The sequence below is a fragment of the Chanodichthys erythropterus genome, chromosome 14 (assembly GCF_024489055.1).
Source record: "Chanodichthys erythropterus isolate Z2021 chromosome 14, ASM2448905v1, whole genome shotgun sequence".
Taxonomy (NCBI): Eukaryota; Metazoa; Chordata; class Actinopteri; order Cypriniformes; family Xenocyprididae; genus Chanodichthys; species Chanodichthys erythropterus.
The window spans coordinates 23,492,550-23,517,824 of NC_090234.1; the positions used below are offsets into that span (position 1 = coordinate 23,492,550).

Here is a 25,275-nt window from a genome sequence, read left to right on the forward strand (position 1 = left end):
CTCTATTTTATCCATCACTGAAATGTCACTAGGTGTCAGTACGTTATAAGTGGACCTCAGGACCTTTCACACATTCCAACAAGTGATTCTTGTAGCCTCCATCACTGCCTGATTTTTAAAGTGTTTTCATGTCTGTGTTGCAGGTCAAACCCAAAACTTTGTCTGTTTTGGAGCTGCAGAGTGAAAACAGAAAACAACGGCAGATACATTTTAAAAGTATGGTATTTTAGATTAAATTTACCATAGCATTTTTCCCGTTTCAACCACTGGATGGCGCGCGTTTAATGTTTTGTTTTTATCTCAGGGAGGAACGGGGGTGTGTCTTTACCGTATGTATGAGTCAGGAAGCACTTTTTTATACTGAACTTCGCACAACAGATTTACGTCTTCGTTAGAGACATTTTCCTAAAATCTAAACGCGTCTCTGGACTCACGGTAAGATGTTCTTCAGTCTGCTAATGACATGACATGACAACACTATCAAGAGAGAAACTGCAGCGGGATTTGGATAATTGTCGACTGTTTAAATACTTTATATCAAGAGAAAGATCATTTAACCTGTATATACCAATATAAGTATTATGCATTAAGCTTGCTTTGCTTAATGAATAGAAACATGCAGTTGTATAGTGTTCATCATGTTATTAATATTTATATTTACAGTAGGTTACTTACTGTCGCTTTTCTCGGCATGTTTCAGACACGGTGGCATCATGACAGTGTTTGAAAACTGTACTGTGGTGGTAGATGTGAAGAATGTGCCTTATAAAGAGAAGAAGAAGCTGAAATTTGCTCTTCTAGATAATGGAGGAAACATCTCTTATGTCATCAACAGAGAGGTTCGTAGTGCGCATCAATATTTTCTCAATAACTACTACATGATTGTCTTTTTAATCAAACTAAGAGCAGTTACACAAATGATTGTTTTAGCAGATGTAGATAAACAGCTGTTTTTCATATGACGCTGACACAGTGTACAAACATTTGATTTGTTTAAAATTAAAGGGTTAGTTCACCCAAAAATGAAAATTATGCCATTTATAACTTACCCTCATGCCGTTCCACACCCGTAAGACCTTCGTTAACAAGAAGGAAACATTTCCTCTCTCAAGATCCATTAATGTACTAAAACATATTTAAATCAGTTCATGTGAGTACAGTGGTTCAATATGAATATTATAAAGCGACGAGAATATTTTTGGTGCGCCAAAAAAAAAAAAAAAAAACCCGACTTATATAGTGATGGCCGATTTGAAAACACTGCTTCATGAAGCATCGGAGCATAAATTAATCAGTGTGTCGAATCATGATTCGGATCGCGTGTCAAACAGCCAAACTGCTGAAATCACGTGACTTTGCTCCGAACAGCTGATTCGACACGCTGATTCATTACGCTCTGATGCTTCCTGAAGCAGTGTTTTGAAATCGGCCATCACTAAATAAGTCGTTATTTTGTTTTTTTGGCGCACCAAAAATATTTTCGCCGCTTTATTATATTCATATTGAACCACTGTACTCACATGAACCGATTTAAATATGTGTTTAGTACCTTTATGGATCTTGAGAGAGGAAGTGTTAATTGCTTCCTATGGAGGCCTCTGAGCCATCGGATTTCAACTAAAATATCTTAATTTGTGTTCCGAAGATTAACGAAGGTCTTACGGGTGTGGAACGGCATGAGGGTAAGAAACAAAATGCCAGAATTTTCATTTTTGGGTGAACTAACCCTTTAACTAAGGGTAATTTTATGTTATTTCTCACTACAGTAACATGTGAATTGTGCTTTATGATTTATAATGCTTAAAATAAATAAAAGTGACACCAAAGTGTGCAGTGGTCCTACTAAAAGTCAGTAAAGAGCTGCAGTGTATCTTCTGACCTGCTTTTTTCTTCTCCAGTGCTCTTTTGTAGTCACCAGCAGTGTGAATGACCTGAGCAGTAACCGGCAGCGCAGCATCCAGAAGCTCCAGATCCCAGTGGTTGGGATCCAGTATGTGTGGAGCTGTCTGGATGAAGGGCATCTCCTGTCTTTGACGGAGCATGATTTGGCCCCACAGCCGGCTTATCCCACTTCTGAATTCATCTCTCATCCAGGTCGGAGATTCCTAAACCACCTAATTTAAATCAATCAGTTCAGTATTGAATAGATGTTTGTGTCAAGTCACATGAGATGTGAATGGAGGGGGAGGCACACAATGGATGGGAGTGTCACAGCCAGATTAGTTGTATTTGCTAACACTGGGTGTGTTTTCAGTATCTGTGTACGTTTGTGCTCTTAGTTTGCTGTACTTTTTTGTTTTAAAGTGTATTTGACATTACATTTAGGTTATAAGAGTATTAAATGATAAAGCATGCATTTTTGTGGCACTGTTGACATAGTGTTGTTTTCCACCATAAAGTGTCGACCCAGATACTAAAAAAAGAGAAGCTCAAAGGTCAGTCTGAACTCCCAAAGACTGAGATTGAGACTCTTGAGAAGGATGGGCCTCATCTCGGCAGGTTCAGGTGCGCTTTTGTTTTTTGTCACTGTCATTGCTGGAGTGTTATTGAGAAGTTTATTAATTATTCTACTTTTTCACATCAGTTTCTATCAGTTTAGATGTGATAGTTTACCTGACTTCATCCTTTAATTTACCCAATGCAGAGTTTACAAAGAAGGCGACCATGACCTGCCTGAATTTCCTTCACATTTTCAAGTGGCGAAGTATTCAGTTTTTGAGAGGGTGAGTGAGAAATTTCTTATTTCCACTGATCTCACTGATCACTGCCTGAATTTGAAAGTGTTTTCATGTCTGTGTTGCAGGTCAAACCCAAGACTTTGTCTGTTTTGGAGCTGCAGAGTGCCAGAGGACGAGCAGGCCAGCAGTATCGTGTGTTGTGTTCAATCTTGAGTGAAACTGAGGTTTGATCAACTCAAACACCATTTAAACTGTTTAGATGTTGTTATCATAGGACTCATATATTGTGAGAGAGGTAATGAAACCTTGACAGTCTTGACACTCAATACAGAGCGCAGTGGTGCAGGACAAGATTGTGTGCTGTGTGACGTCTGAGGATGCTGTGGAAGCGTACCTTCTGTTGATGAAGGAGATGGAGACACAAGGATTCACAAAGACTCACACACTTCCTCCTGAGGTTGAACGCTTGGCATCCTACAGCCTGCAGCAGGTTAGATAAACAGATATACAGATCAATTTATTCATTTGACACTGTACAGTATATGCATATATAACATGTCCAATGGGTTTGTAACTAGTGTTGTTCACTCTTTTAATTAGCTTCTGTTGGAGGAGAAGCTGAACTGCAGCACATTATCACAGGAAGTTGGCGTCTTTGTGGAGCTGGTTTGGACCGAAGCTCTCGGTTCCCTTAGTAACATCCTGACAGTCCCCGTCTCCAGTATCAGCCTTAATGATGTGAGAATGAGTTTAAACACACACATCTAGTCATGAAGCTCACAGGAATATTGTGTGTTTAATGACTCTGTACTGTTGCAGGTGAGCAGGGTGGAGGGATTGTTACTGCAGGCACAAAAGACTCAGAAAGAGGATGAAGTCAAGGCCCTGCTAGAGGAGGTCAACACTCTTCTACCCCTCAGAATGATCGACCCTCCTTCCAAACACAAGCTTGTGTCTCAGAAACTAGATCTTTGTCAGGTAACACGTATGCAATTATAGTATACAGTTATTACTCCTTTATGACTATTAAGATTTTATCTAAGTTTTGTTATTGTTTTCGTGATAATGAAGCTCTTTTTACCTCATATTTTTGTTTTTGTTTTGTAATACTCATTATTCTCAAAAATGTTTCTCAGTTATATAGATACATCATTACTGTAATACAATGATTATGTAATATAAATCAACATAAATTAATTCCTTCACATTTGGGTATTTTTGTAGATTCTCCCATTTGGATTTTTAACTCCACAGTGCAGACTTTAACTTTTAACTCTTCTGTCGTCCTCAGCTGATCAGAGACATTCTGAATGTGAGTGAATCCACTCTGGGAAGCCCCTCGCCCTCGTCTGTGGGAAAGTATCGAGCTCTGAGGTGCAGCATTGAGGTTGTTCCGCCACTAAACCCTGAGTTTCATGTTGTCTCTCAACTGCTTCAGGACAGGTAAACTTGATGGTGGTGATTGAGGTCTGAAGTTCAAACATGAATATATTATGATGGTGTTAATGTTGTGTCCACTACAGGCCTGTTCAGATTCAGCAGATTCTGCGGGTAAGCAGAGGGGTGGAGCTTCAGATGTTTTGGGAGGATTTAGGCAACATTAAGCCCCTCCTTCACTCCACTAGTCCCAGTAGTTTTGTTGGAATACTGTCACGGTAAGAGCATATTCTTTAAAAAATATATTTACATACAGTGAGAAAACCACACAAACCTATGTCTATGACAGACCATATACTGTGGAGGAGTAAGAGAAGACCGATTCAGTGAGTGTGATTGAACCGTGTTTCTTGTTATAGCTGATATTAAGTGAATTTAGGAATCCCAACATTATAATGTACAAAAATGGACATCATTGTTGAGATTTGGAATATGATTATATTTAACCTTGTTATTAAATTATTTATAAATGATAGCAAAAGTAATCGAAATCTAAAAATAGAGGAAATTAGCAATACTAAAATCATCATGTAGGCCTACCCTGAAAAACTTAAAAAAAAAACAAAACAAAAAAACAGACTAAATTGACAGAAGTAATTTTTGTAATGTCTACTCAATGATTTACCCTTCTGCAATAATCATGTAATATCATTTGTTCATTTTTAAATATACATTTCTGATGAAATATTCTATGTAGAGGTCTGCTGCTGCCCAGAGTTGGAGTCGAACAGCATGGAATTGAGAGGACGGATATCGGGAATCTTGGAGGAGGAATCTACTTCAGTAACTCTCTAAAGTCAGTGGTCTTCTGCATTACCATCCTTTAATATAACAGATTTATAAACACTTTGACTCCATTTTCATGACAACTGAAGATTTGAGTCAGTCAGTAAGTTTTTTTTTCTCTGTGTTAAAGGACCAGTGTGAAATACTCCAAGCCCAGTGTAACTGACGGCTCTCGGCTGCTGTTGGTGTGTGAAGTGGCGTTGGGTCGCTGCAAAGACCTGCTGAAGAAAGACGCCACTTTGACCTGCGCCCCTGATGGCTACCACAGCGTACATGGAGTCCGCCGCACCCCCAACAGACTCTCTGAATTTGAGGTGCTTTTCTTAGTCATTTTCTATGTACTTAAATGTTCTGCTTATGTTTTGGGGATCTAATGTGAGCTTTGTGTTTGTGTCTGTGGGTTTGTATTTGACAGGATGATGAGTTTGTCGTCTATAACACAGAGCAGATCAGACTGAAGTATGTGGTTCAGTACACTCTGGAGGGGGACGAGCTAAAAGAGTTCCAGCCTCATATCAACACCTTTGTGGAGCTCACACAGCTCGCTGACACGTCTGACGTCTGTGAGTAACGTTCAGTGAACAGGACATGTAGAGAGAGCTTTTATATGTGGAGGAATCTGTAGATGATAGCAAGGGCTGTCAAATCCATTAAAATCCATAAAAATTCAAAAAAATCAAACTACATGATGGTGGAGCCCATATCCATGTGGGCAGCGATTCAACATATAGCACAACAGTGACCAAAGTTTGAGTCACGCTGAACAACTCCTCATAATTATGGTGTACATGGAGACATGTTGGAGGGGAAAATCATTCCTCAGGAATTCATCTGATACTCTCTTATGCTGAATGCTTTTGTTTGGATTTGTGAAGTTCATCACTGGATTTTGTTTGATGTGTTTCTTTAGTGTCCAGTGATGACAGTGAGGGTTTAGAGTCCACTAAGAACCCTCTGGAGGAGATGACTGCAGGTTTGTTGGACAGCAGTGGTCAGAAACTTCCTCTTCAGGCTGTCAATGTGAGGTGCAAGCTGATGGACCTATTGTGTCAGGTGTGATCCTACAGTTGATGTTACTGCGAGTATATGAGCGATATAAAGCAGGCAGTGCAGTGAGAGAGTTTTTCAGTCAAAGCATCACTGTTTTCTCTCACTCCAAGGTTCACTTGTTAAACAATGTCATGACATATAAAATATGGTGGGCATAAGGGAAAAAATACATGACAAGGTGATTAAGAAGTTAAAAAAACTTAAAAATAAAAGCCAGAAAGAATGATGAAATTATACTGACAATTTCAAACTTCAACCATAACCAAATCTTTTTCTGCTCTGTCACCAGGTCATCATTTTTCAGACCTACACAAACAAGAGTGCTGTTCCCATTGAAGCAAAGTACGTCTTTCCGCTGGAGGAGACAGCAGCAGTGTGTGGATTTGAAGCCTTTATCAATGGAAAACACGTCATTGGAAAGGTGCAGGTCATTCAGATTTTGTCGAATACAGCCTCTGCTCTTCATAACTGCTTTCTCATCAGTTTTGAATGTCTTTCTTTGTCCTGTAGGTAAAGGAAAAAGAACAGGCTCGTAAGGAGTACAAGCAAGCCATAGAAAAAGGCCATGGAGCCTACCTGATGGACCAGGATGCACCGGTGAGTTACTTTCTACTGTTTCTTTCTGATATTGTATCAGAAGGCTTCTTTAAGGTCATGTGTTTATGTGAGGCAGGATGTATTTACAATCAGCGTGGGGAACCTTCCTCCCGGAGCCACAGTTTTGATCAAGGTGACGTTCATCACTGAGCTGGTGGTGAGATCAGGCTCTATAGTCTTCTCATTGGCTGGCAGTGTGGCACCATGGCAACAGAGTGCCGCCCTTAATCAGACGACTCAGGTACGACACGGCTGGTTTATGTTTTATTGTTTATGTTGAAGTTCTTGGGATGTGGCTTTTATTAGAGAGACTTTTGTTTTTGTAATGAGGCTCTCAAACAAGATTTAGATTCATTGGCGGACATTATTATTGGCTGATACTATATGTAATTGGTTTCCAAATATAAAGAATTATTATGTATTGGCCAAATGTACATATTGGTGCATTCCTATAATTTACAGTGTATTAACTTACATTTAGTCCATTAAAGAAAGAAGTTGTGTTGTGTTTCAGACAACTGTTGAAAAGATCGGTGTGACGGAGCTTCAGTCAGAAGGGTGAGAGTCTCAAACGCTGGAGAATCCACAGAGAAATTCACTAAAAATCAAAATGCATCTGATGATGAGTAACAATATAAAAGTTAATTATTTAATTTAGCAAACCATGTTGTCTTTATAACATCACACTCTCTTTCATTTGTTCCCTTTCTCTTTCCTCAGGGAGTTTTCTCTGTCTATGTCCATTGAAATGCCTTACGAGATCATCAACTTGAGCTCTTCTCACCGCATCAAAACCAAGGTTATTTTACTCATATTTGTGGATTTTCTTACTAAATACTTGTTATATTGTCTGAAGAAAATAAAACATATTTGGTTATTTACGGTATTATTAACAGTATCAGTGTTTTTCCTGTTCAGATGACAGACTGTAAGGCAGTGATCAGCACGTTACCGGGACAAACTCTTGGATCTGAAGGGTTACAGGTGTCCTTCAGTCTTTCTAATATCCACATGCCCAGGATGTGGGTCGAGAACCATCCGGATAAAGATAGTCAGGTAATGAAACGATCAGTCACATCTGATTCATACAGCAGACAAAAATGTCTCTCTTTCCTTCACACACCCAGACCTGAAATCCACACAGATCGGTCCTTCTCTGACACTCTCTGATCCCTGCAGGCCTGCATGCTGGTGTTTTATCCAGACTTTAAGTCAAGCGGGGTGTCCAGCTCTGGATGTCCGTCCAGTGTGAGCGATGTGGTCATCCTGCTGGACTCCTCCAAGTCCATGCAGGGAGACGCCATGCTGAACGCCCGCAGGATTGCCCTTCAAGTCCTCAAATCTCTGGACCGCTCACTGAAGATCAACATCATCTCTTTCAGCACTGGTTAGTGCTCACTGAGACAGTCTGCTGCTCTTCTAGTGATCATCATGTTGATACTTTCATTTCCCTATTATTCTTGTGATTTGTAGTGAAGCATTATGGATGAAGAATAGTTCATTCACATATTGACATGTTATTCTTAAAATGTGTGTTTTTAAGATTACAAGGAAGCTTTTCCTGCACCAGTGCCTTTAGATGAAGCATCTGAACCAGCCAGAAATTTTATTATGGTGAGTAATGTTAAAATGCCTAAAGATGAGTGTTTCTGTGTTTTGAAAGGGGACATACTGAGATATTCTTCAGGTTTTTTGATTCCTTTCATCAAGAGACATCATTCCATTCCCATAATGCATCATCTTCACTTCATTTGAACTTAAGATGTTTTGCCACCATAGTGTTGTAGTTACAGCATCTGCCATCAGGGTCTAACTGTACCACACTAACCAGCTGAACCTTGACCCCTTGATTAATCACTAAAGTTGATCACTAAAGTTGATTTGCTTATCATTGCATGTCTGGTGTCTTCAGTCCTGTAGTGGTGCTGGTGGCGGCACTGAGCTGTGGCGTCCTCTCCGTATCCTGAGCCTGCTGCCTCCCTGTCGGGGCGTGAGGAACATCCTGCTGCTCTCTGATGGACATGTTCAGAATCAGCCTCTGACCCTACAGCTGGTCCGAGAAAACTCCTGCCACACGCGCCTCTTCACCTGCGGACTCAGGTCTGCCTTTGAAGAGTTCAACACAAATCTATTTCTCACTCTAGTTAATTTCTGAACCTACAGTTTGATTGTGTTTCTCTAGCTTGACAGCTAATCGTCATATGCTCAGAGCTTTGGCTCAAGCCAGTGGAGGAACGTGTAGCAAATTAGCTCAAAATAAATATGAATAATTAATCATAACTAGTTATAATTAATTATTAATATTTTAATCAGTCAATAAAATTAACTTAATGTAATAAAATTAATATTACAATCAATTAACCTGTTGTTCAATGAACACACAGTGTTAATGGTTTATTAATTCTAAGAAATGTTCATTTCCAGGTTATGGGAAATAATCTTATTCTACTAAAAGCCTGTAGTCAGGACCGACATGAATAGGGACTCCCGTATATGAGCGCAAAACACGGACAACCTTACGTGTGGCATGAACAAGACTTTATTAACTAGACTAAACACTTAAACTACTCTAATATTCACACACATACATGCATACAGTTTACCAAGAGAGAGAGAGAGCTAGAGCAGAGTACAGGAAGCAAGAGGCTACATCATTGTTGGACATTTCAGCAGATCAACAGCCTTGAGCAAACCATCAGTTTAGTTTTAACAGGCCCTTCTTTAAAAGGGGTAAGGATACTCAATGTATCCGATAATGAGACTAAGTTTGATACTTGCATGTCTCTCCAAGTTGAATTAAAACTGTCCTGATGCAATTTGTGGAGGCTCCTGTTGAATCTTTGCTGATATTTTCTTGACGAAAGAGAACCGGCTGGATTCAGAGGATCTTTGGTGAATGGAAGGTCTAGGCCGAGGCCTGGCACAAGCTTGGGGTTCCTTAGAAGCTTCTAGCTTCTTAAAGCATCATCTTGACGTCAGCATTCATCAGTAAAAGAGAAGAAGAGGAGGAAGAGCAGGAAGAGCAGTGTTTTATCTTGTGATCCATGAATATAAGGGGTGGAGACATCACACCCTCTTAAGGTGTCTGAGCCAATAAGGAGTTCCCCCCTCGGAGGGAAGTTTTACGAGTCTTTGTTCTGTAGCAAGATATTAGCATAAGACACTGGATTGGATGTTTGAGAGAAGAACCCTCTAGATTCTTATCATACTAATGTGTCACAGAGTTAGTAACATGTAACATAAATTACCAAATAGGAAATGAAAGTTGGAGTCCGTAGATACCAAGCATGCTGCCAATGTGATCTCAGTTAACTATACATTTGCAACTATGGAACATTAATACCAAAATAGTTCAAAAGAGAGAATTAATACATAGAATAAAGCCTATAAAAGGAAAGTCATGAGATGGGAAACTTGGATACATGTTTATACATTTCCCAAGTGGTTATATAGAGAATACGTAGGATTAAGAGAGTTTATTTGTCCTTCTCAGGAAGGATGAGTCACTAGTCTCTACAGCATTCTTATGGATCATAAAAGTACCATATAACTGTAACAGGACACCTAGTTGTGCCTGTGTGCTAGCTACACTTGGGATGTTGGTTGCAGTTTTAGGGGGATGAGTTCAGAGAACTTTGATAGTGAGAGTGAGTTTATGGGTAATTCATTAAATACCATGAATAATTGTGTGGCTGATTGGTCCAGACGCTACATCCCCCCTTTCGATCGTTGTTGTTCTTTCTATGGACAACAGCGAACGGCGTTGAAGGTGTAGAGAGATCAGACACACCACTGGCACACAAGGCTGGAAGGCTGTGATGGGCTCTGGTTGTATGTGTCTCTTGGAGTGGTGGTCGTTCCATTGCGGTTGATGTAGACAGTAGACAAGCTCAGGTCTCTGAGCTGGTGTTGTGTGAGTGGTCAGAAGCTTCTACTTCTGAGTACTCCTCAGGTAAGAACTGTTCAAGGAGCTATCTTACTAGCGTTAGAAGCTCCTGCAGGTCCGATGCAGGCGTGTCCAGTCGTCCTTGTGCTGCCTGCTGTTGGAGATCCTGCTGTGTCTGCAGGAAGAGGATGCTCCCATCCCTGGCTTCTCCCTGTGGTAGGTCTGGTACCTGGGTCTGTCTGAATTAATCCTTCTCCTTCTGCAGCTGCAGAGGATTTCAGGAAATTGGCTGATAAGGTGTCAAGCAGAAGGCTTTGGCTTCCCCCTCTGTACCTCTGTGCTTGGCTGGGGGAGGTTCTTCTGCTGACTCCATGCAGTGAAGTGAGATGTTTCTCCTGCAGTGGTTCTGTTTGCTGCAGGTAAGAGAGTCTCAGTTCTCTTTTCTTCTGTGTCTCTATTCTGTCAGGGTCCTTGTGTCTGTCCCGAGCCTCCATCTCTAGCTGGTCTATGTGGCTTTTAGCATGCATCAGCTCCTAGTGAGTCTCTGTGATCTGGAGTTTGAGGTTGTTCACCTCCTGTTTCAAAACAGTGAGGATGTGGGCCAGGAAGAAGTTGACTTCAGTCAGATCATTGTGACCATACCTCTGGTTTGAGTCATCTGCCTTTACTTCTCTTCCATCTTTGTCCAGTTGCTTTTGGCTCTGGTGCTGTAATTGATCAGCAGCACTGGTTAGGAGGGTGTTCCTCACGACACCTAGCCAGTCCTTTTGGTCTGCCATCTGGGCAGTTAGGCTGAGCATCTGCAACATTTAGGCACGCTTGTGGTGAGAGTAAGGGCAAGAGACTACTGCAAGATCAAACAGAATTTAGGGCTAAAGGCACAGTGAGCAGCCAGGTGTATAAAATACAGCTAGGTTTAACAAATGACTTAAGATGGTTCTTGTGGTCAAATTATTTCTTAGTATTTCTTACTGATGGCTCACGACAGGCTTGACCTCTGAACAAATAGGAAAGAAAAAGGGAGAGGAAGAAGAGAGCTTTCCTATTAGATTCTGCTTATTAGTGGTGCTCAAAATTATGCCCTAGTAATTGTTCAGATTACTTTTGTAGCTGGTTCATAAAATTGGAAGCAACTGTTGTAAATAAACAAAATCAAGAAGGAGAGTATGTCTAGTTGCTTGTGGTTATATTGGGAAATTAAACCACAGAAGAAAAAAAGGAAGATGTAAGTAAATCACAAAGATGAAAGAAATAATACTAGTAAAAATTAATAGCTGACTGCTATTATAATTAAAATCAATAAAAAGATTTAAAGAAGTGACTAAAACAGCAGAATGGGTTTAGATCAGTTCACACTGCATACACACAAGCTGTAGTTAAAGGCTTCACATAAATGATGCTAACCACTAACTGTAGAAGCTATTATTTAGCTTAGCCTGAGGTGCAGGGCTGCTAGGTGAGGTTAGCTTAGCCACCTAGCCTGGTTTGTTTACAATATGGCATCACAGGGTGATGAGTTAGCACTTCCTGTGACAAGTCGTTGTCATGGGAACCAATGCACATCTGAGCAATTCAAACAGTTTATTGAGACTGTCTGCTCATTTCAAACAAGTTACGTATAGAGTTAAAATGTGACGCCTATACTTTCAGATTTTCAAAAACTTGATTTTACATTCAGTAAAATGCAAATATGTTTTGCCATTTGCAAATTTTACTCATGTAAACTCTTCTCTCTACTTTAAACAACGTCTTGTACTTGTTTAAAGGGTAATTACACAGTTTGCTGTAAGTCAAAGCTTGTTTAAGCATATATAGTTAAGTCCGTCTTGTGCATGAATACTGATGTTCCTTTCAGCGAGTGAAACACAGTTTTGGTCAAAAGGTAGCTATGCTTGTAGGTGCAGGCAAAGTTTAGATGAATGACATCAATCTTAACTATAACAGTGGAGCATTACCCAAATCTACATTTATATAACACTGTACTGAGATTCATTCATCAGAAACAGGTTAAGCAATACTGCAATTGGTATTTCTCCAACCAAAGCAGAATAATCAATTCTGGTACAGTTTACATGCCGCTGAGCTGAGATTCCTTCGTCAACACAGGCTTACGCTCTAATACTGAGATTAGGATTTCTTCGCTAAAATCAGATTAACTTTACACTGATACCATTTGAACATATGCTAAAATGTGTCAAGAGTAGACTCTTTCAGTTACAGTAGAGATGTCAATTCAAGCCATCACTTTATCAGCATCTAACAAGCCAGCAATTAGTGACCAAAATGCGCATCGTCTGACATATTCTGACTGGAATTATCAAATGCACACTTTTAAATTGACAGTGGTTTAAGCTCATAACCTTTGTTTATTCATGCCCCGAATTCTCCACCATTTAAATGTAGCGATGTACAGTTATTAATCAATTTATGGATGAAATATGAATATCATAATTCAGAAAGCTTTATGACGTTCATATATCGACCCAACGGGGAATTAAACATATATGGTGAATTAACTACAACGAATTATAATCAATCACATATATGATTAGTTCTGGTTGAATAATTATGTGGAAAACTATCAGTTCGTCCACCGAAACGGACAATTATCCACAGATTATCATGACAGAAATGTTATTCTCGGGCCGGGAGACTAACTTTCTATCATAGCCTTCAAATATAGAGCAAGGATATTAGAATCAGAACGTTAAAGTGACTCGGTTGTTGCTAAAATGAGCAAGTGAACAAAAAGCATGGATAAAATGAGTTTAATATACGAAACGGGTAATACACAGGTTATACGGCTAAATGGACACAAGTAAATACAAATACATACAAAGTAGAGGGAAAGGCAGAAACGAAAGAGATGATCAAAGCAGGTCAAATTGCAACAGTTCACCTTTAAGAGCCAGCAAGGAACCTCAGTATTTAAGATCGTAAAAACGTTATACTTGCATAGGTTAGTCAGGGTGCTTGGAGTTTTGGAGCGCTCTGTTTGATAGTTGCTTCTTCTTCCGGAGGTTGTTTCGGCGAAGTTTCAAACGAGGGTTTAACTGTTGTAATATGACCGGAAAATAAAGAAGAGAGTCCGTCTTGACGGCAGGAACTCGTGCAGAAAACTTGTGCAGAAAAGACGCGTGTCATGGTGTTTTAAAGACAACAAACCAGAACGCCTTACTGATAACGTCCTCCAATGATAGCGTTGCAATTTGGCGGGTTTCCACATTCCTTTGTCCTGTCTCCCGAATAAATTTATGGTATGTTGAATCAGTGCATTTCCTTCATAGTATTATTAAACATTGAACGATGCATTTGGCAGAAATGTAACGTACATGAGTGAATAGCTCGGATTCACAGCTTTACGGAGAGATCAAACTCGACAGGTGTCGCTCGTCATATAAAGAAGATACACTTTACACTCTATTACTATCGTTTAACATGAAAACTAACCTACTACAGTCAATTCTACGATTCTATACTAGTAACACATACATGCAGCGAGCACTACAATGGCAGGTACATTCATATTTGCAGGTATAATATTTGTGTATACAGTCTTTGTATGTGAGTGTGTGTCTGTGGGTGCGTGCGTGTATTTTCTCTTTTTATGACCGTTTGGAATTCGGGCCTGTCTTTCGAAACCCGATCCGTGGTTTTCGCATCTCCTTTGAAGTCACAGAGGAGAGGTTTGGGACTTATCGAAATAGTCATAAAAAGAAGGTCTCGTGATCCATTAGTGTCTGCCGGGCCGGAATCGATGTAAGATTTACAAACCAAAGTTCCGTGAATTGAGGCTTAAACACAGTTTATGGTGGGACCTGCTCATCCTTGAGACTGTGCAGACCCTACAAACGTATGAATTTTTTGACACCAAGATGAAACACACTTGGGCAGAGAAGGTGAATCACGCTCTTCACTGGATTGTAGCTTTTTATTAACTAAAAAGGAGCATTATCTTTTCAACATGGGCCGCTCTGAGGCTTGATATTTACAGACTTGCTGGTAATTTCAGGTGCGCGCTCAGGTTCAGCGTATGGAGTCTCCAGGCTGCAGATCAGTGGCAGTGAAGTGGCAGCAGTTTAATCCCACAGCGCCCCCTCCTGTTCAAGCCCCCTCACAGCTTCACGCCCTCTTCAGTGACTGTCACACTCTCATATACGGCTTTGTGCCGCACTGCACTCAGGTAGACCTGCTGTATTGATATATTGGTGCATATTAATGAAAATGATTACATTATTTCTTATGTTCATTTAGTGACAAAAAAATATTAAGATGTGAATTACCCAGCTATTTGAAAAAAAAAATTTATATATATATTTTTGTATATATAAATAAAATCTATTGTTAATTGTGTAATATTCACTCTTTTAGGCCACACTGTTTGGTGATTTGAGTGGGAATGAGATCAAAACAATGGTTTCCACCACAGAACTACAAAAGAAGAAAGGAACTGTGAGTGAGCATCTTCAATACTTCATATAATCTGAAACATCATCAGTTGTTTATCAGACATTTGAGGTGTGTATGTGTGTGTGTGTGTGTGTGTGTGTAGTTCCTTCACAAGTTAACAGCAAGAGCGATCATCAGAGATTATGAAGATGGCATTCTAGGCAACAATGAGGCAGAACATGAGGTACAATATTTGGCTGCATGTTGCTGTTTTTATTAGAACTGGCAAATCTGCTAACAGAAGAACTTGATTTGCTGTCTTGTGTCTCTCTAACAGGGGAAGAAAGCAGAGCTGAAGTCCTACATCATTGAGCTCAGTAAAGAGTTCTCCATCTTGTCCCAGTTCACAAGTTTTGTCGCCATTGAAGAGAGGGTATGATTACTGATAATGTAAAATGAATTAAAAATTAATTCAACAACTTAAATTTAATTTATTAATCTGTAAAAATAAGATTTTATCCCCTGGTTTCACAGACAAGGCTTAAGCTAGTCCCAAACTAAAATGCATGTTTGAGCTGTTTTAACTGAAAGCAACTTGCACTGACCTGTCTTAAAATATGTCAGGGCTTCAATGTTTTGTCCCATGTTGCATACCAGTAAAGTTTTAATCTAAGCTTAATCTAAGCCCTGTCTTTGAAACTGGACCTAAAGGTCCAACGGCAAGATTTATTGCAGATGCTATATAATGAACATCTTCCAAATATTGATAATGAAAATATTCCATATATTTGTCTGATATATCAACATCTGCTAAAGTATAGATAAGCTAAGATAAACTAAAATGACTTTTGTGTCCTCATTTGCTCTTTGTAGGACCAGAATGAGCTTGACACTGGATTGACAGATATTCCTAAACTCATATCAGAGGAGGATGTGGATATTTTGCCATATATGGGCTGGACTGAAGAGAAGCTCAAGGCTGTGCAAATTATTGCTGCTGAAGAAGATCACATATACGTAACAAAAGAGTTCATTACAGCTCCAATCTGACATCATTCAGTATTCATATCTTCAGTATTCTCAACAATAATTTTTATTTACTTTTTTATTTTTTCAGATGGATTCAGAGGAATTATTCAGTAGCTGCTCCACATCTCCTGATCTGCTGCGTCATGCTTGTTTACGAGCAGTATTAGATGAGGATGAAGATGATTCAGGGGATGCCTATGGATTTATTGATGATTTTGTAAAAGAAGCATCTGCATCTCCCCCTTCTCCTCCTTACACCAGTAGCTGGCGTCCTTCACGTTTTGAAGGTAGCATTCATGGTTTCAGTGGCTCCGCAAGACCCTATAATCGTCTTTCTTCTAGTTCTGATGCAAGTGATGCAAAGCCTCAACCCTCCCCGTGCCTTGCCGCCAAGCTTGGCACCTCAATGGATGCTCCCAGTCCTGTGGCCCATTTAATTCTTGGGTCAGGGAAACGTCTCTCCAAGGCTAGAAGGCTTTCTTCTCCTCCTCCTCCTCCTCGTCCTTCTGGTGGTGCCTCCATGAGTGACAGGCTTCTTCCTACTACTGCCGCCTCAATGCCTTTTCCCCTTCGACTTGCATGTTTCTCACCATCAGTGGAATCTTACTCCTCAAAGGACAGCCTTGCATCCCAGAGAGATACAACCCCACTAGCCTTATGTGGAGATCCCTTTCCTCATCATGTTGGTGTCATTCATGAATCAGTGGAACCTCATTCCAACACTAACTGGATTTCTCCTCATTGTCCTTCTGGTGATGCTATGATGTCCTTATCTGCCTACACGACTGAATTAATGACTGCACGGCTTCCACCTCCCCTTGCTGCCTCAGTGCCTCCTCCCCTTCATATTCCTCCATTAGACGATTACTCTTTTGCAGGTCCCCCAATGTGTCTTAGTTATGCAGAAATGCCATACTTGACTCCCAGCCCTACTTCTCCTACTGTTGCAAAACGTGGCACACGTTTTTCAACTATTCAAGGTCTCTCAGGGATGGTGTGTGACTCCTCAACTGCTCCTGTCTTTGAAGGTCTTCCTCGTCATCATGCATCTGAGCAGTACTCGTCTCCCAGCCTTAGTCCTCCTCCTACTGGTTTAGGCAGGATAGGCGCATCTTTTTCAAGCAGAAGCAAGACTGCTGCCCCCGCTGTCTTTGGTCATTCCATGCCTGCGCCACTCTCTGTCCCTGCATCTGGTGGCTTTGGTGGTTTCCTCCACAGTACAAATGAGCATTTGGACCGTTTTGGTTCCTCATTCCTTGGACTTTCTGCAGCATTTTATCAACCACAACCAATGCACCAAGCACGAGAACAAGTACAAGGACAAAAGCTACAACAGCAACTAGGCACTGCAGATTCAGTACAGTGTAAGTTGGCTCACATTGATGAGGTTTCCTCTGTGATCAATGTTGATTTGGAGGGAAAAAATCTTTGAAAAAAATGTCTAATTTTTATATCATTGTCTTGTCTTTATATACTTTGTCTCCATGAAGATAAACAACATAGCATTCCTAAGATTGGTCTTCCTAGGACAGAAAAATACAGACAGCTTGACAACATCCTGAATCTGTCAGTAAGGGCAGATAAAGCAAGCAGACCTGGCACAGTGGCCTGGAATGAGCTGTTTGAGCTTCAACATGAGGTTTTTACATATAATTTAATAAACTACATTATATACAGTACCTAAATGTTTAAGTCAAGGGAATATGAATTTATGTGTTGTGTTTGGATGTAGGATGGATACTGGGAGTGCACTGAGAGGCTGAGCAGCTTCCTCAACCTGGACGTAGACTTTTTTGCCAATGTCTTCCTTAAGGAGAAAGGCATCCGTTCCTTTGGTATAAGATTTTTGAAGTCAAATTTACTTTATTTTTCAGACAGTCAGAATCAGTTAATCAGTCACATGTTTTGTCTGTCAGGTGTGAAGGCTCATGCGGACATTCTGAGACTGGTGGCGACTCTGCTGGTGCTGCAGCTGATCCGGGTGAAGAAGCTGGCAGTGGGACAGTTGCTCGAGTCTCTCTTCCGGCTGAAAGAGTCCCAGGAGCCCAGGTACGAGCACACGTCCTCATAGTGATTCACTCTTGTATTTTTGGATCCGTAACTTTGTGCTCTTCTCCATTCAGACCGATGCACTGGGAGGCAGTGAAGAGAGCCGTGGACTGGGCCTGTCGGACAGACAGACAGTATCCGTGTGTGTGCAGCCGGCTGGAGATCGGCCGGGATTGGGAATCATCTACTCGTCAGTTACTGGGCTTTGATCCTCCAAACCCATATTCCCCTCTCAAAGCTGTTCTGGAGAGACGTGTGGGTGTATCAGTCATGTAGAAACTGGACACACACTTCCCTCTTCATTTACAGTTGCTGCTTGCTTAAAATATAGAAAATATCCAGTGTCATTTTAAAGCTTTTTTTCAGAACTAGGCATCAGTTCTTTTTAATCTAGTGTAATCATTTTTGTCATCTAATCTAATAATTCTTTTGTAATCTAGTGATTTTTGTGGATGTATGAAGTAATTTCTCCTCAAGTTCACACAGATGTCCTAGCAGAACAACCATTGATGTCGTTCATCACATTATCTGTGATCATGATGCAGTATGTTGATTTATCATTTAAAATGTAACAAAATTTATGACAAGTGTGTTGTTGACAATTTTGCTTGTGTTGTCTTTCTTTAAAATGAAAATAAATATATATAAACATGTAAATATTAGTTTCACAGTGATCTACTTACACACTGGTGCTTTAAACCATTTATACCAGAGATGCCAGAGATGGGGGGATCATATATCTATATAATCAAACTAGTAATTACTTGTACAGCCACTTGTAATTACTAGCAGCATTTGTTATTGTGATTATATTCATGTGTAAATGGACACAATAATTTGAGTGCCGTGATCACGTTACTTGCGATTAACTGTATTTGTAGTAGAGATTTGAGATTCATTTTGCAAAAATCCTCGTGGACTAGTTTGTCTGCTCAATTTTTATCTGTCATTAAAATAATGTGAGTCGGTGTCAGTGATATCAAAGAAAATCTTTGGGTTCTTGTTTGTTTGTTTTATTATTATTATTATTATTATATTTTTAACGTAAAAATAAAACACAATTTTCTCTTTTTAATTTCGATTAGCCGAAATGAAAAAAAAAAAAATGTATATATATATATATATATATATATATAAAAACTGTAAACAAAGGCTTATCTTAAATGTGAAGGATATCTAATGTTAATTTATAGCGGTTTAAAAAGTTTATGGTATTTTAGATCAAATTAAAGGATTAGTCCACTTTTAAATAAACTTTTCCTGATAATTTACTCACCCCCATGTCATCCAAGATGTCCATGTCTTTCTTTCTTTAGTCGAAAAGAAATTAAGGTTTTTGATGAAAACATTCCAGGATTATTCTCCTTATAGTGGACTTCAATGGGCATCAAACAGTTGAAGGTCAAAATTAGTTTCAGTGCAGCTTCAAATTGTTCAACACGATCCGAGAGATATTACTGCCCTCCACAGGTAAAGTTTTGAACTAATTTTTATATGCAATATGCTAGTTCAATAGTATATAACAATTTAGTTCAAACTTTGACCTGTGGAGGGCAGTAATATGCTTAGCAGAGCTAGTTCAAGATGAGCATTTATGATTAAAACTTTGATGATTGAATCAATTTTTTTTTCAGAAAATGAGCGTGTGGAACAATTTGAAGCTGCACTGAAACTAATTTTGACCTTCAACTGTTTCGTGCCCATTGAAGTCCACTATAAGGAGAATAATCCTGGAATGTTTTCATCAAAAACCTTAATTTCTTTTCGACTGAAAAAAGAAAGACATGAACATCTTGGATGACATGGGGGTGAGTAAATTATCAGGAAAAGTTTATTTAAAAGTGGACTAATCCTTTAAGATAGCATTTTTCCCGTTTTAACCACTGGATGGCGCCCGTTTAATGTTTTGTTTTTATCTCAGGGAGGGACGGGGGTGTGTCTTTACCGTATGTATGAGTCAGGAAGCACTTTTTTATACTGAACTTCGCACAACAGATTTACGTCTTCGTTAGAGACATTTTCCTAAAATCTAAACGCGTCTCTGGACTCACGGTAAGATGTTCTTCAGTCTGCTAATGACATGACATGACAACACTATCAAGAGAGAAACTGCAGCGGGATTTGGATAATTGTCGACTGTTTAAATACTTTATATCAAGAGAAAGAAAATTTAAATTGTATATACCAATATAAGCATTATGCATTAAGCTTGCTTTGTTTAATGAATAGAAACATGCAGTTGAATAGTGTTCATCATGTTATTAATATTTATATTTACAGTAGGTTACTTACTGTCGCTTTTCTCGGCATGTTTCAGACACGGTGGCATCATGACAGTGTTTGAAAACTGTACTGTGGTGGTAGATGTGAAGAATGTGCCTTATAAAGAGAAGAAGAAGCTGAAATTAGCTCTTCTGGATAATGGAGGAAACATCTCTTATGTCATCAACAGAGAGGTTCGTAGTGCGCATCACTTTTTCTCAATAACTACTACATGATTGTCTTTTTAATCAAAACTAAGAGCAATTACACAAATGATTGTTGGGTTTCATATGACGCTGACACAGTGTACAAACATTTGATTTGTTTAAAATGAACTAAGGGTAATTTCATGTTATTTCTCACTACAGTGCAATAGTCCTACTAAAGTCAGTAAAGAGCTGCAGTGTATCTTCTGACCTGCTTTTTTCTTCTCCAGTGCTCTTTTGTAGTCACCAGCAGTGTGAATGACCTGAGCAGTAACCGGCAGCGCAGCATCCAGAAGCTCCAGATCCCAGTGGTTGGGATCCAGTATGTGTGGAGCTGTCTGGATGAAGGGCATCTCCTGCCTTTGACGGAGCATGATTTGGCCCCACAGCCGGCTTATCCCACTTCTGAACTCATCTCTCATCCAGGTCGGAGATTCCTAAACCACCTAATTTAAATCAGTCAGTTCAGTATTGAATAGATGTTTGTGTCAAGTCACATGAGATGTGAATGGAGGGGGAGGCACACAATGGATGGGAGTGTCACAGCCAGATTAGTTGTATTTGCTAACACTTGGTGTGTTTTGTTCAGTATCTGATGCAAAAACTTGTGAAAATGAGATCCAGGCAGTAGATATAAGTTGATGAAAAATTATTTATTCATTACAATTAAATTTAGCCTCACACGCAAACTTTACTCGATAATGAAAATACTTAATAAAACCAAAAGGTAAAATAACCATCACAAAGTATTAGTCAATTGTTAATAATAAAATTTAGAGTATTGTAAAATCCAGAGTATTGTATCTAATAGATGAAGATCAAAAAGAGCAATAATTAAGACATTTGCAGATAAGAGACAAGAAGCAGAAGCCAAGGAGAGCAAAGGAGGGGAAAAAGCTGAATTATCAATAACTCGATCAGCTTTATACCATGAGCATATAGGGAAATTTAAATCTCACTCAAATTGATGTTTTTGTTCTAAAAGAAAAGGTTAATTTCACCCATCACGTCATCTACTGGTCCAGTGTCAAAAATAGAGGAAAAAAAGTTGTTTTAACCCCCTTTGGGGAATTTTGCAAATTTTACCCTTTTAAATGTCATCAGGAAAAATAACAGACATATTTTGATCAGATTCAAATTCAAATGGTTAATTGTGCAGGCGTCCAATGTCTAACCACAAACGTGTCAGCGTGACCTGTCACATTGGAACACTTGGAGAACAACTGAACATGCATACATACTCTTAGATATAAAATAAAAATAACCATAAGGGTACAATAACAAGTAAAAACTTGAAAATATGATAAGAATTAATATATAAAGTAGGAGTACATGAATATGTGAATGCAAAAGTAAAACTGATAAATCATAAGCCATAATTGATTAAAAGTAAATATTAATAAAAATGCATGAATATGAATATTGACCATTTCAGATCCATCAGTATCTGTGTACGTTTGTGCTCTTAGTTTGCTGTACTTTTTGTTGTAAAGTGTATTTGACATTACATTTAGGTTATAAGAGTATTAAATGATAAAGCATGCATTTTTGTGGCACTGTTGACATAGTGTTGTTTTCCACCATAAAGTGTCGACCCAGATACTAAAAAAAGAGAAGCTCAAAGGTCAGTCTGAACTCCCAAAGACTGAGATTGAGACTCTTGAGAAGGATGGGCCTCATCTCGGCAGGTTCAGGTGCGCTTTTGTTTTTTGTCACTGTCACTGCTGGAGTGTTATTGAGAAGTTTATTAATTATTCTACTTTTTCACATCAGTTTCTACCAGTTTAGATGTGATAGTTTACCTGACTTCATCCTTTCATTTACCCAATGCAGAGTTTACAAAGAAGGCGACCATGACCTGCCTGAATTTCCTTCACATTTTCAAGTGGCCAAGTATTCAGTTTTTGAGAGGGTGAGTGAGAAATGTCTTATTTCCACTGATCTCACTGATCACTGCCTGAATTTGAAAGTGTTTTCATGTCTGTGTTGCAGGTCAAACCCAAGACTTTGTCTGTTTTGGAGCTGCAGAGTGCCAGAGGACGAGCAGGCCAGCAGTATCGTGTGTTGTGTTCAATCTTGAGTGAAACTGAGGTTTGATCAACTCAAACACCATTTAAACTGTTTAGATGTTGTTATCATAGGACTCATATATTGTGAGAGAGGTAATGAAACCTTGACAGTCTTGACACTCAATACAGAGCGCAGTGGTGCAGGACAAGATTGTGTGCTGTGTGACGTCTGAGGATGCTGTGGAAGCGTACTTTCTGTTGATGAAGGAGATGGAGACACAAGGATTCACAAAGACTCACACACTTCCTCCTGAGGTTGAGCGCTTGGCATCCTACAGCCTGCAGCAGGTTAGATAAACAGATAAACATCTTAAATGAATTTGACACTGTACAGTATATGCATATATAACATGTCCAATGGGTTTGTAACTAGTGTTGTTCACTCTTTTAATTAGCTTCTGTTGGAGGAGAAGCTGAACTGCAGCACATTATCACAGGAAGTTGGCGTCTTTGTGGAGCTGGTTTGGACCGAAGCTCTCGGTTCCCTTAGTAACATCCTGACAGTCCCCGTCTCCAGTATCAGCCTTAATGATGTGAGAATGAGTTTAAACACACACATCTAGTCATGAAGCTCACAGGAATATTGTGTGTTTAATGACTCTGTACTGTTGCAGGTGAGCAGGGTGGAGGGATTGTTACTGCAGGCACAAAAGACTCAGAAAGAGGATGAAGTCAAGGCCCTGCTAGAGGAGGTCAACACTCTTCTACCCCTCAGAATGATCGACCCTCCTTCCAAACACAAGCTTGTGTCTCAGAAACTAGATCTTTGTCAGGTAACACGTATGCAATTATAGTATACAGTTATTACTCCTTTATGACTATTAAGATTTTATCTAAGTTTTGTCATTGTTTTCGTGATAATGAAGCTCTTTTTACCTCATATTTTTGTTTTTGTTTTGTAATACTCATTATTCTCAAAAATGTTTCTCAGTTATATAGATACATCATTACTGTAATACAATGATTATGTAATATAAATCAACATAAATTAAAGACAGTCAAACAAATACTGAATGAAATTCCTTCACATTTGGGTATTTTTGTAGATTCTCCAATCTGGATTTTTAACTCAACAGTGCAGACTTTAACTTTTAACTCTTCTGTCGTCCTCAGCTGATCAGAGACATTCTGAATGTGAGTGAATCCACTCTGGGAAGCCCCTCGCCCTCGTCTGTGGGAAAGTATCGAGCTCTGAGGTGCAGCATTGAGGTTGTTCCGCCACTAAACCCTGAGTTTCATGTTGTCTCTCAACTGCTTCAGGACAGGTAAACTTGATGGTGGTGATTGAGGTCTGAAGTTCAAACATGAATATATTATGATGGTGTTAATGTTGTGTCCACTACAGGCCTGTTCAGATTCAGCAGATTCTGCGGGTAAGCAGAGGGGTGGAGCTTCAGATGTTTTGGGAGGATTTAGGCAACATTAAGCCCCTCCTTCACTCCACTAGTCCCAGTAGTTTTGTTGGAATACTGTCAAGGTAAGAGCATATTCTTTAAAAAATATATTTACATACAGTGAGAAAACCACACAAACCTATGTCTATGACAGACCATATACTGTGGAGGAGTAAGAGAAGACCGATTCAGTGAGTGTGATTGAACCGTGTTTCTTGTTATAGCTGATATTAAGTGAATTTAGGAATCTCAACATTATAATTATATGATTTGCATTAAATGGAATATGATTATATTTAACCGTATTATTAAATTATTAATAATTGGTAGCAAAAGTAATCTAAATCTAAAAATAGAGGAAATTAGCAATACTAAAATCATCATAAAGGCCTACCCTGAAAAACTTAAAAAAATATATATATATTTTTGTAATGTCTACTCAGTGATTTACCCTTCTGCAATAATCATGTAATATCATTTGTTAATTTTTAAATATACATTTCTGATGAAATATTCTATGTAGAGGTCTGCTGCTGCCCAGAGTTGGAGTCGAACAGCATGGAATTGAGAGGACGGATATCGGGAATCTTGGAGGAGGAATCTACTTCAGTAACTCTCTAAAGTCAGTGGTCTTCTGCATTACCATCCTTTAATATAACAGATTTATAAACACTTTGACTCCATTTTCATGACAACTGAAGATTTGAGTCACTCAGTAAGTTTTTTTTTTCTCTGTGTTAAAGGACCAGTGTGAAATACTCCAAGCCCAGTGTAACTGACGGCTCTCGGCTGCTGTTGGTGTGTGAAGTGGCGTTGGGTCGCTGCAAAGACCTGCTGAAGAAAGACGCCACTTTGACCTGCGCCCCTGATGGCTACCACAGCGTACATGGAGTCCGCCGCACCCCCAACAGACTCTCTGAATTTGAGGTGCTTTTCTTAGTCATTTTCTATGTACTTAAATGTTCTGCTCATGTTTTGGGGATCTAATATGAGTTTTTGTGTTTGTGTCTGTGGGTTTGTATTTGACAGGATGATGAGTTTGTCGTCTATAACACAGAGCAGATCAGACTGAAGTATGTGGTTCAGTACACTCTGGAGGGGGACGAGCTAAAAGAGTTTCAGCCTCATATCAACACCTTTGTGGAGCTCACACAGCTCGCTGACACGTCTGACGTCTGTGAGTAACGTTCAGTGAACAGGACATGTAGAGAGAGCTTTTATATGTGGAGGAATCTGTAGATGATAACAAGGGCTGTCAAATCCATTAAAATCCATAAAAATCAAACTACATGATGGTGGAGCCCATATCCTTATGGGCAGCGATTCAACATATAGCACAACAGTGACCAAAGTTTGAGTCACGCTGAACAACTCCTCATAATAATGGTGTACATGGAGACATGTTGGAGGGGAAAATCATTCCTCAGGAATTCATCTGATACT

The 25,275-nt window shown here is 39.4% G+C and overlaps 2 protein-coding genes across 5 annotated transcripts in view; both read left to right on the top strand.

Moving 5' to 3' along the window:
• Positions 1-322: 322 nt before the first annotated feature.
• Positions 323-18,179, top strand: LOC137036485 (protein mono-ADP-ribosyltransferase PARP4-like). The gene is made up of 36 exons (XM_067410694.1): positions 323-435; positions 701-839; positions 1,899-2,094; positions 2,400-2,505; positions 2,645-2,723; positions 2,804-2,902; positions 3,010-3,168; positions 3,279-3,416; positions 3,498-3,656; positions 3,970-4,121; positions 4,202-4,333; positions 4,813-4,911; positions 5,032-5,215; positions 5,317-5,464; positions 5,812-5,954; positions 6,241-6,372; positions 6,462-6,548; positions 6,625-6,789; positions 7,063-7,106; positions 7,269-7,347; positions 7,467-7,604; positions 7,728-7,935; positions 8,092-8,162; positions 8,461-8,648; positions 8,731-8,781; positions 14,285-14,333; positions 14,447-14,617; positions 14,806-14,886; positions 14,987-15,067; positions 15,161-15,256; positions 15,697-15,840; positions 15,941-17,216; positions 17,343-17,491; positions 17,585-17,687; positions 17,769-17,901; positions 17,976-18,179. Exons 2-36 carry the CDS (start codon positions 714-716, stop codon positions 18,175-18,177), a joined length of 5,568 nt encoding a protein of 1,855 aa, XP_067266795.1. The 5' UTR covers positions 323-435; positions 701-713; the 3' UTR covers positions 18,178-18,179.
• A 129-nt stretch (positions 18,180-18,308) lies between these two features.
• The window catches only part of LOC137036484 (protein mono-ADP-ribosyltransferase PARP4-like), a 38,304-nt gene continuing 31,337 nt past the window's right edge, over positions 18,309-25,275 (top strand). For 2 of the 4 annotated variants that reach the window (XM_067410685.1, XM_067410686.1), the window contains exons 1-14: positions 18,328-18,445; positions 20,219-20,357; positions 20,600-20,795; positions 21,958-22,063; positions 22,203-22,281; positions 22,362-22,460; positions 22,568-22,726; positions 22,834-22,971; positions 23,053-23,211; positions 23,552-23,703; positions 23,784-23,915; positions 24,356-24,454; positions 24,576-24,759; positions 24,862-25,009. In XM_067410685.1, coding sequence (XP_067266786.1) covers positions 18,354-18,445; positions 20,219-20,357; positions 20,600-20,795; positions 21,958-22,063; positions 22,203-22,281; positions 22,362-22,460; positions 22,568-22,726; positions 22,834-22,971; positions 23,053-23,211; positions 23,552-23,703; positions 23,784-23,915; positions 24,356-24,454; positions 24,576-24,759; positions 24,862-25,009 — 1,882 coding nt within the window. In that variant the 5' untranslated portion in view covers positions 18,328-18,353. Of the gene's footprint in view, positions 18,446-19,535; positions 19,710-19,813; positions 19,954-20,218; positions 20,358-20,599; positions 20,796-21,957; positions 22,064-22,202; positions 22,282-22,361; positions 22,461-22,567; positions 22,727-22,833; positions 22,972-23,052; positions 23,212-23,551; positions 23,704-23,783; positions 23,916-24,355; positions 24,455-24,575; positions 24,760-24,861; positions 25,010-25,275 lie in introns of those variants that run through there. The other 2 variants (XM_067410687.1, XM_067410688.1) reach the window with 2 other exon arrangements.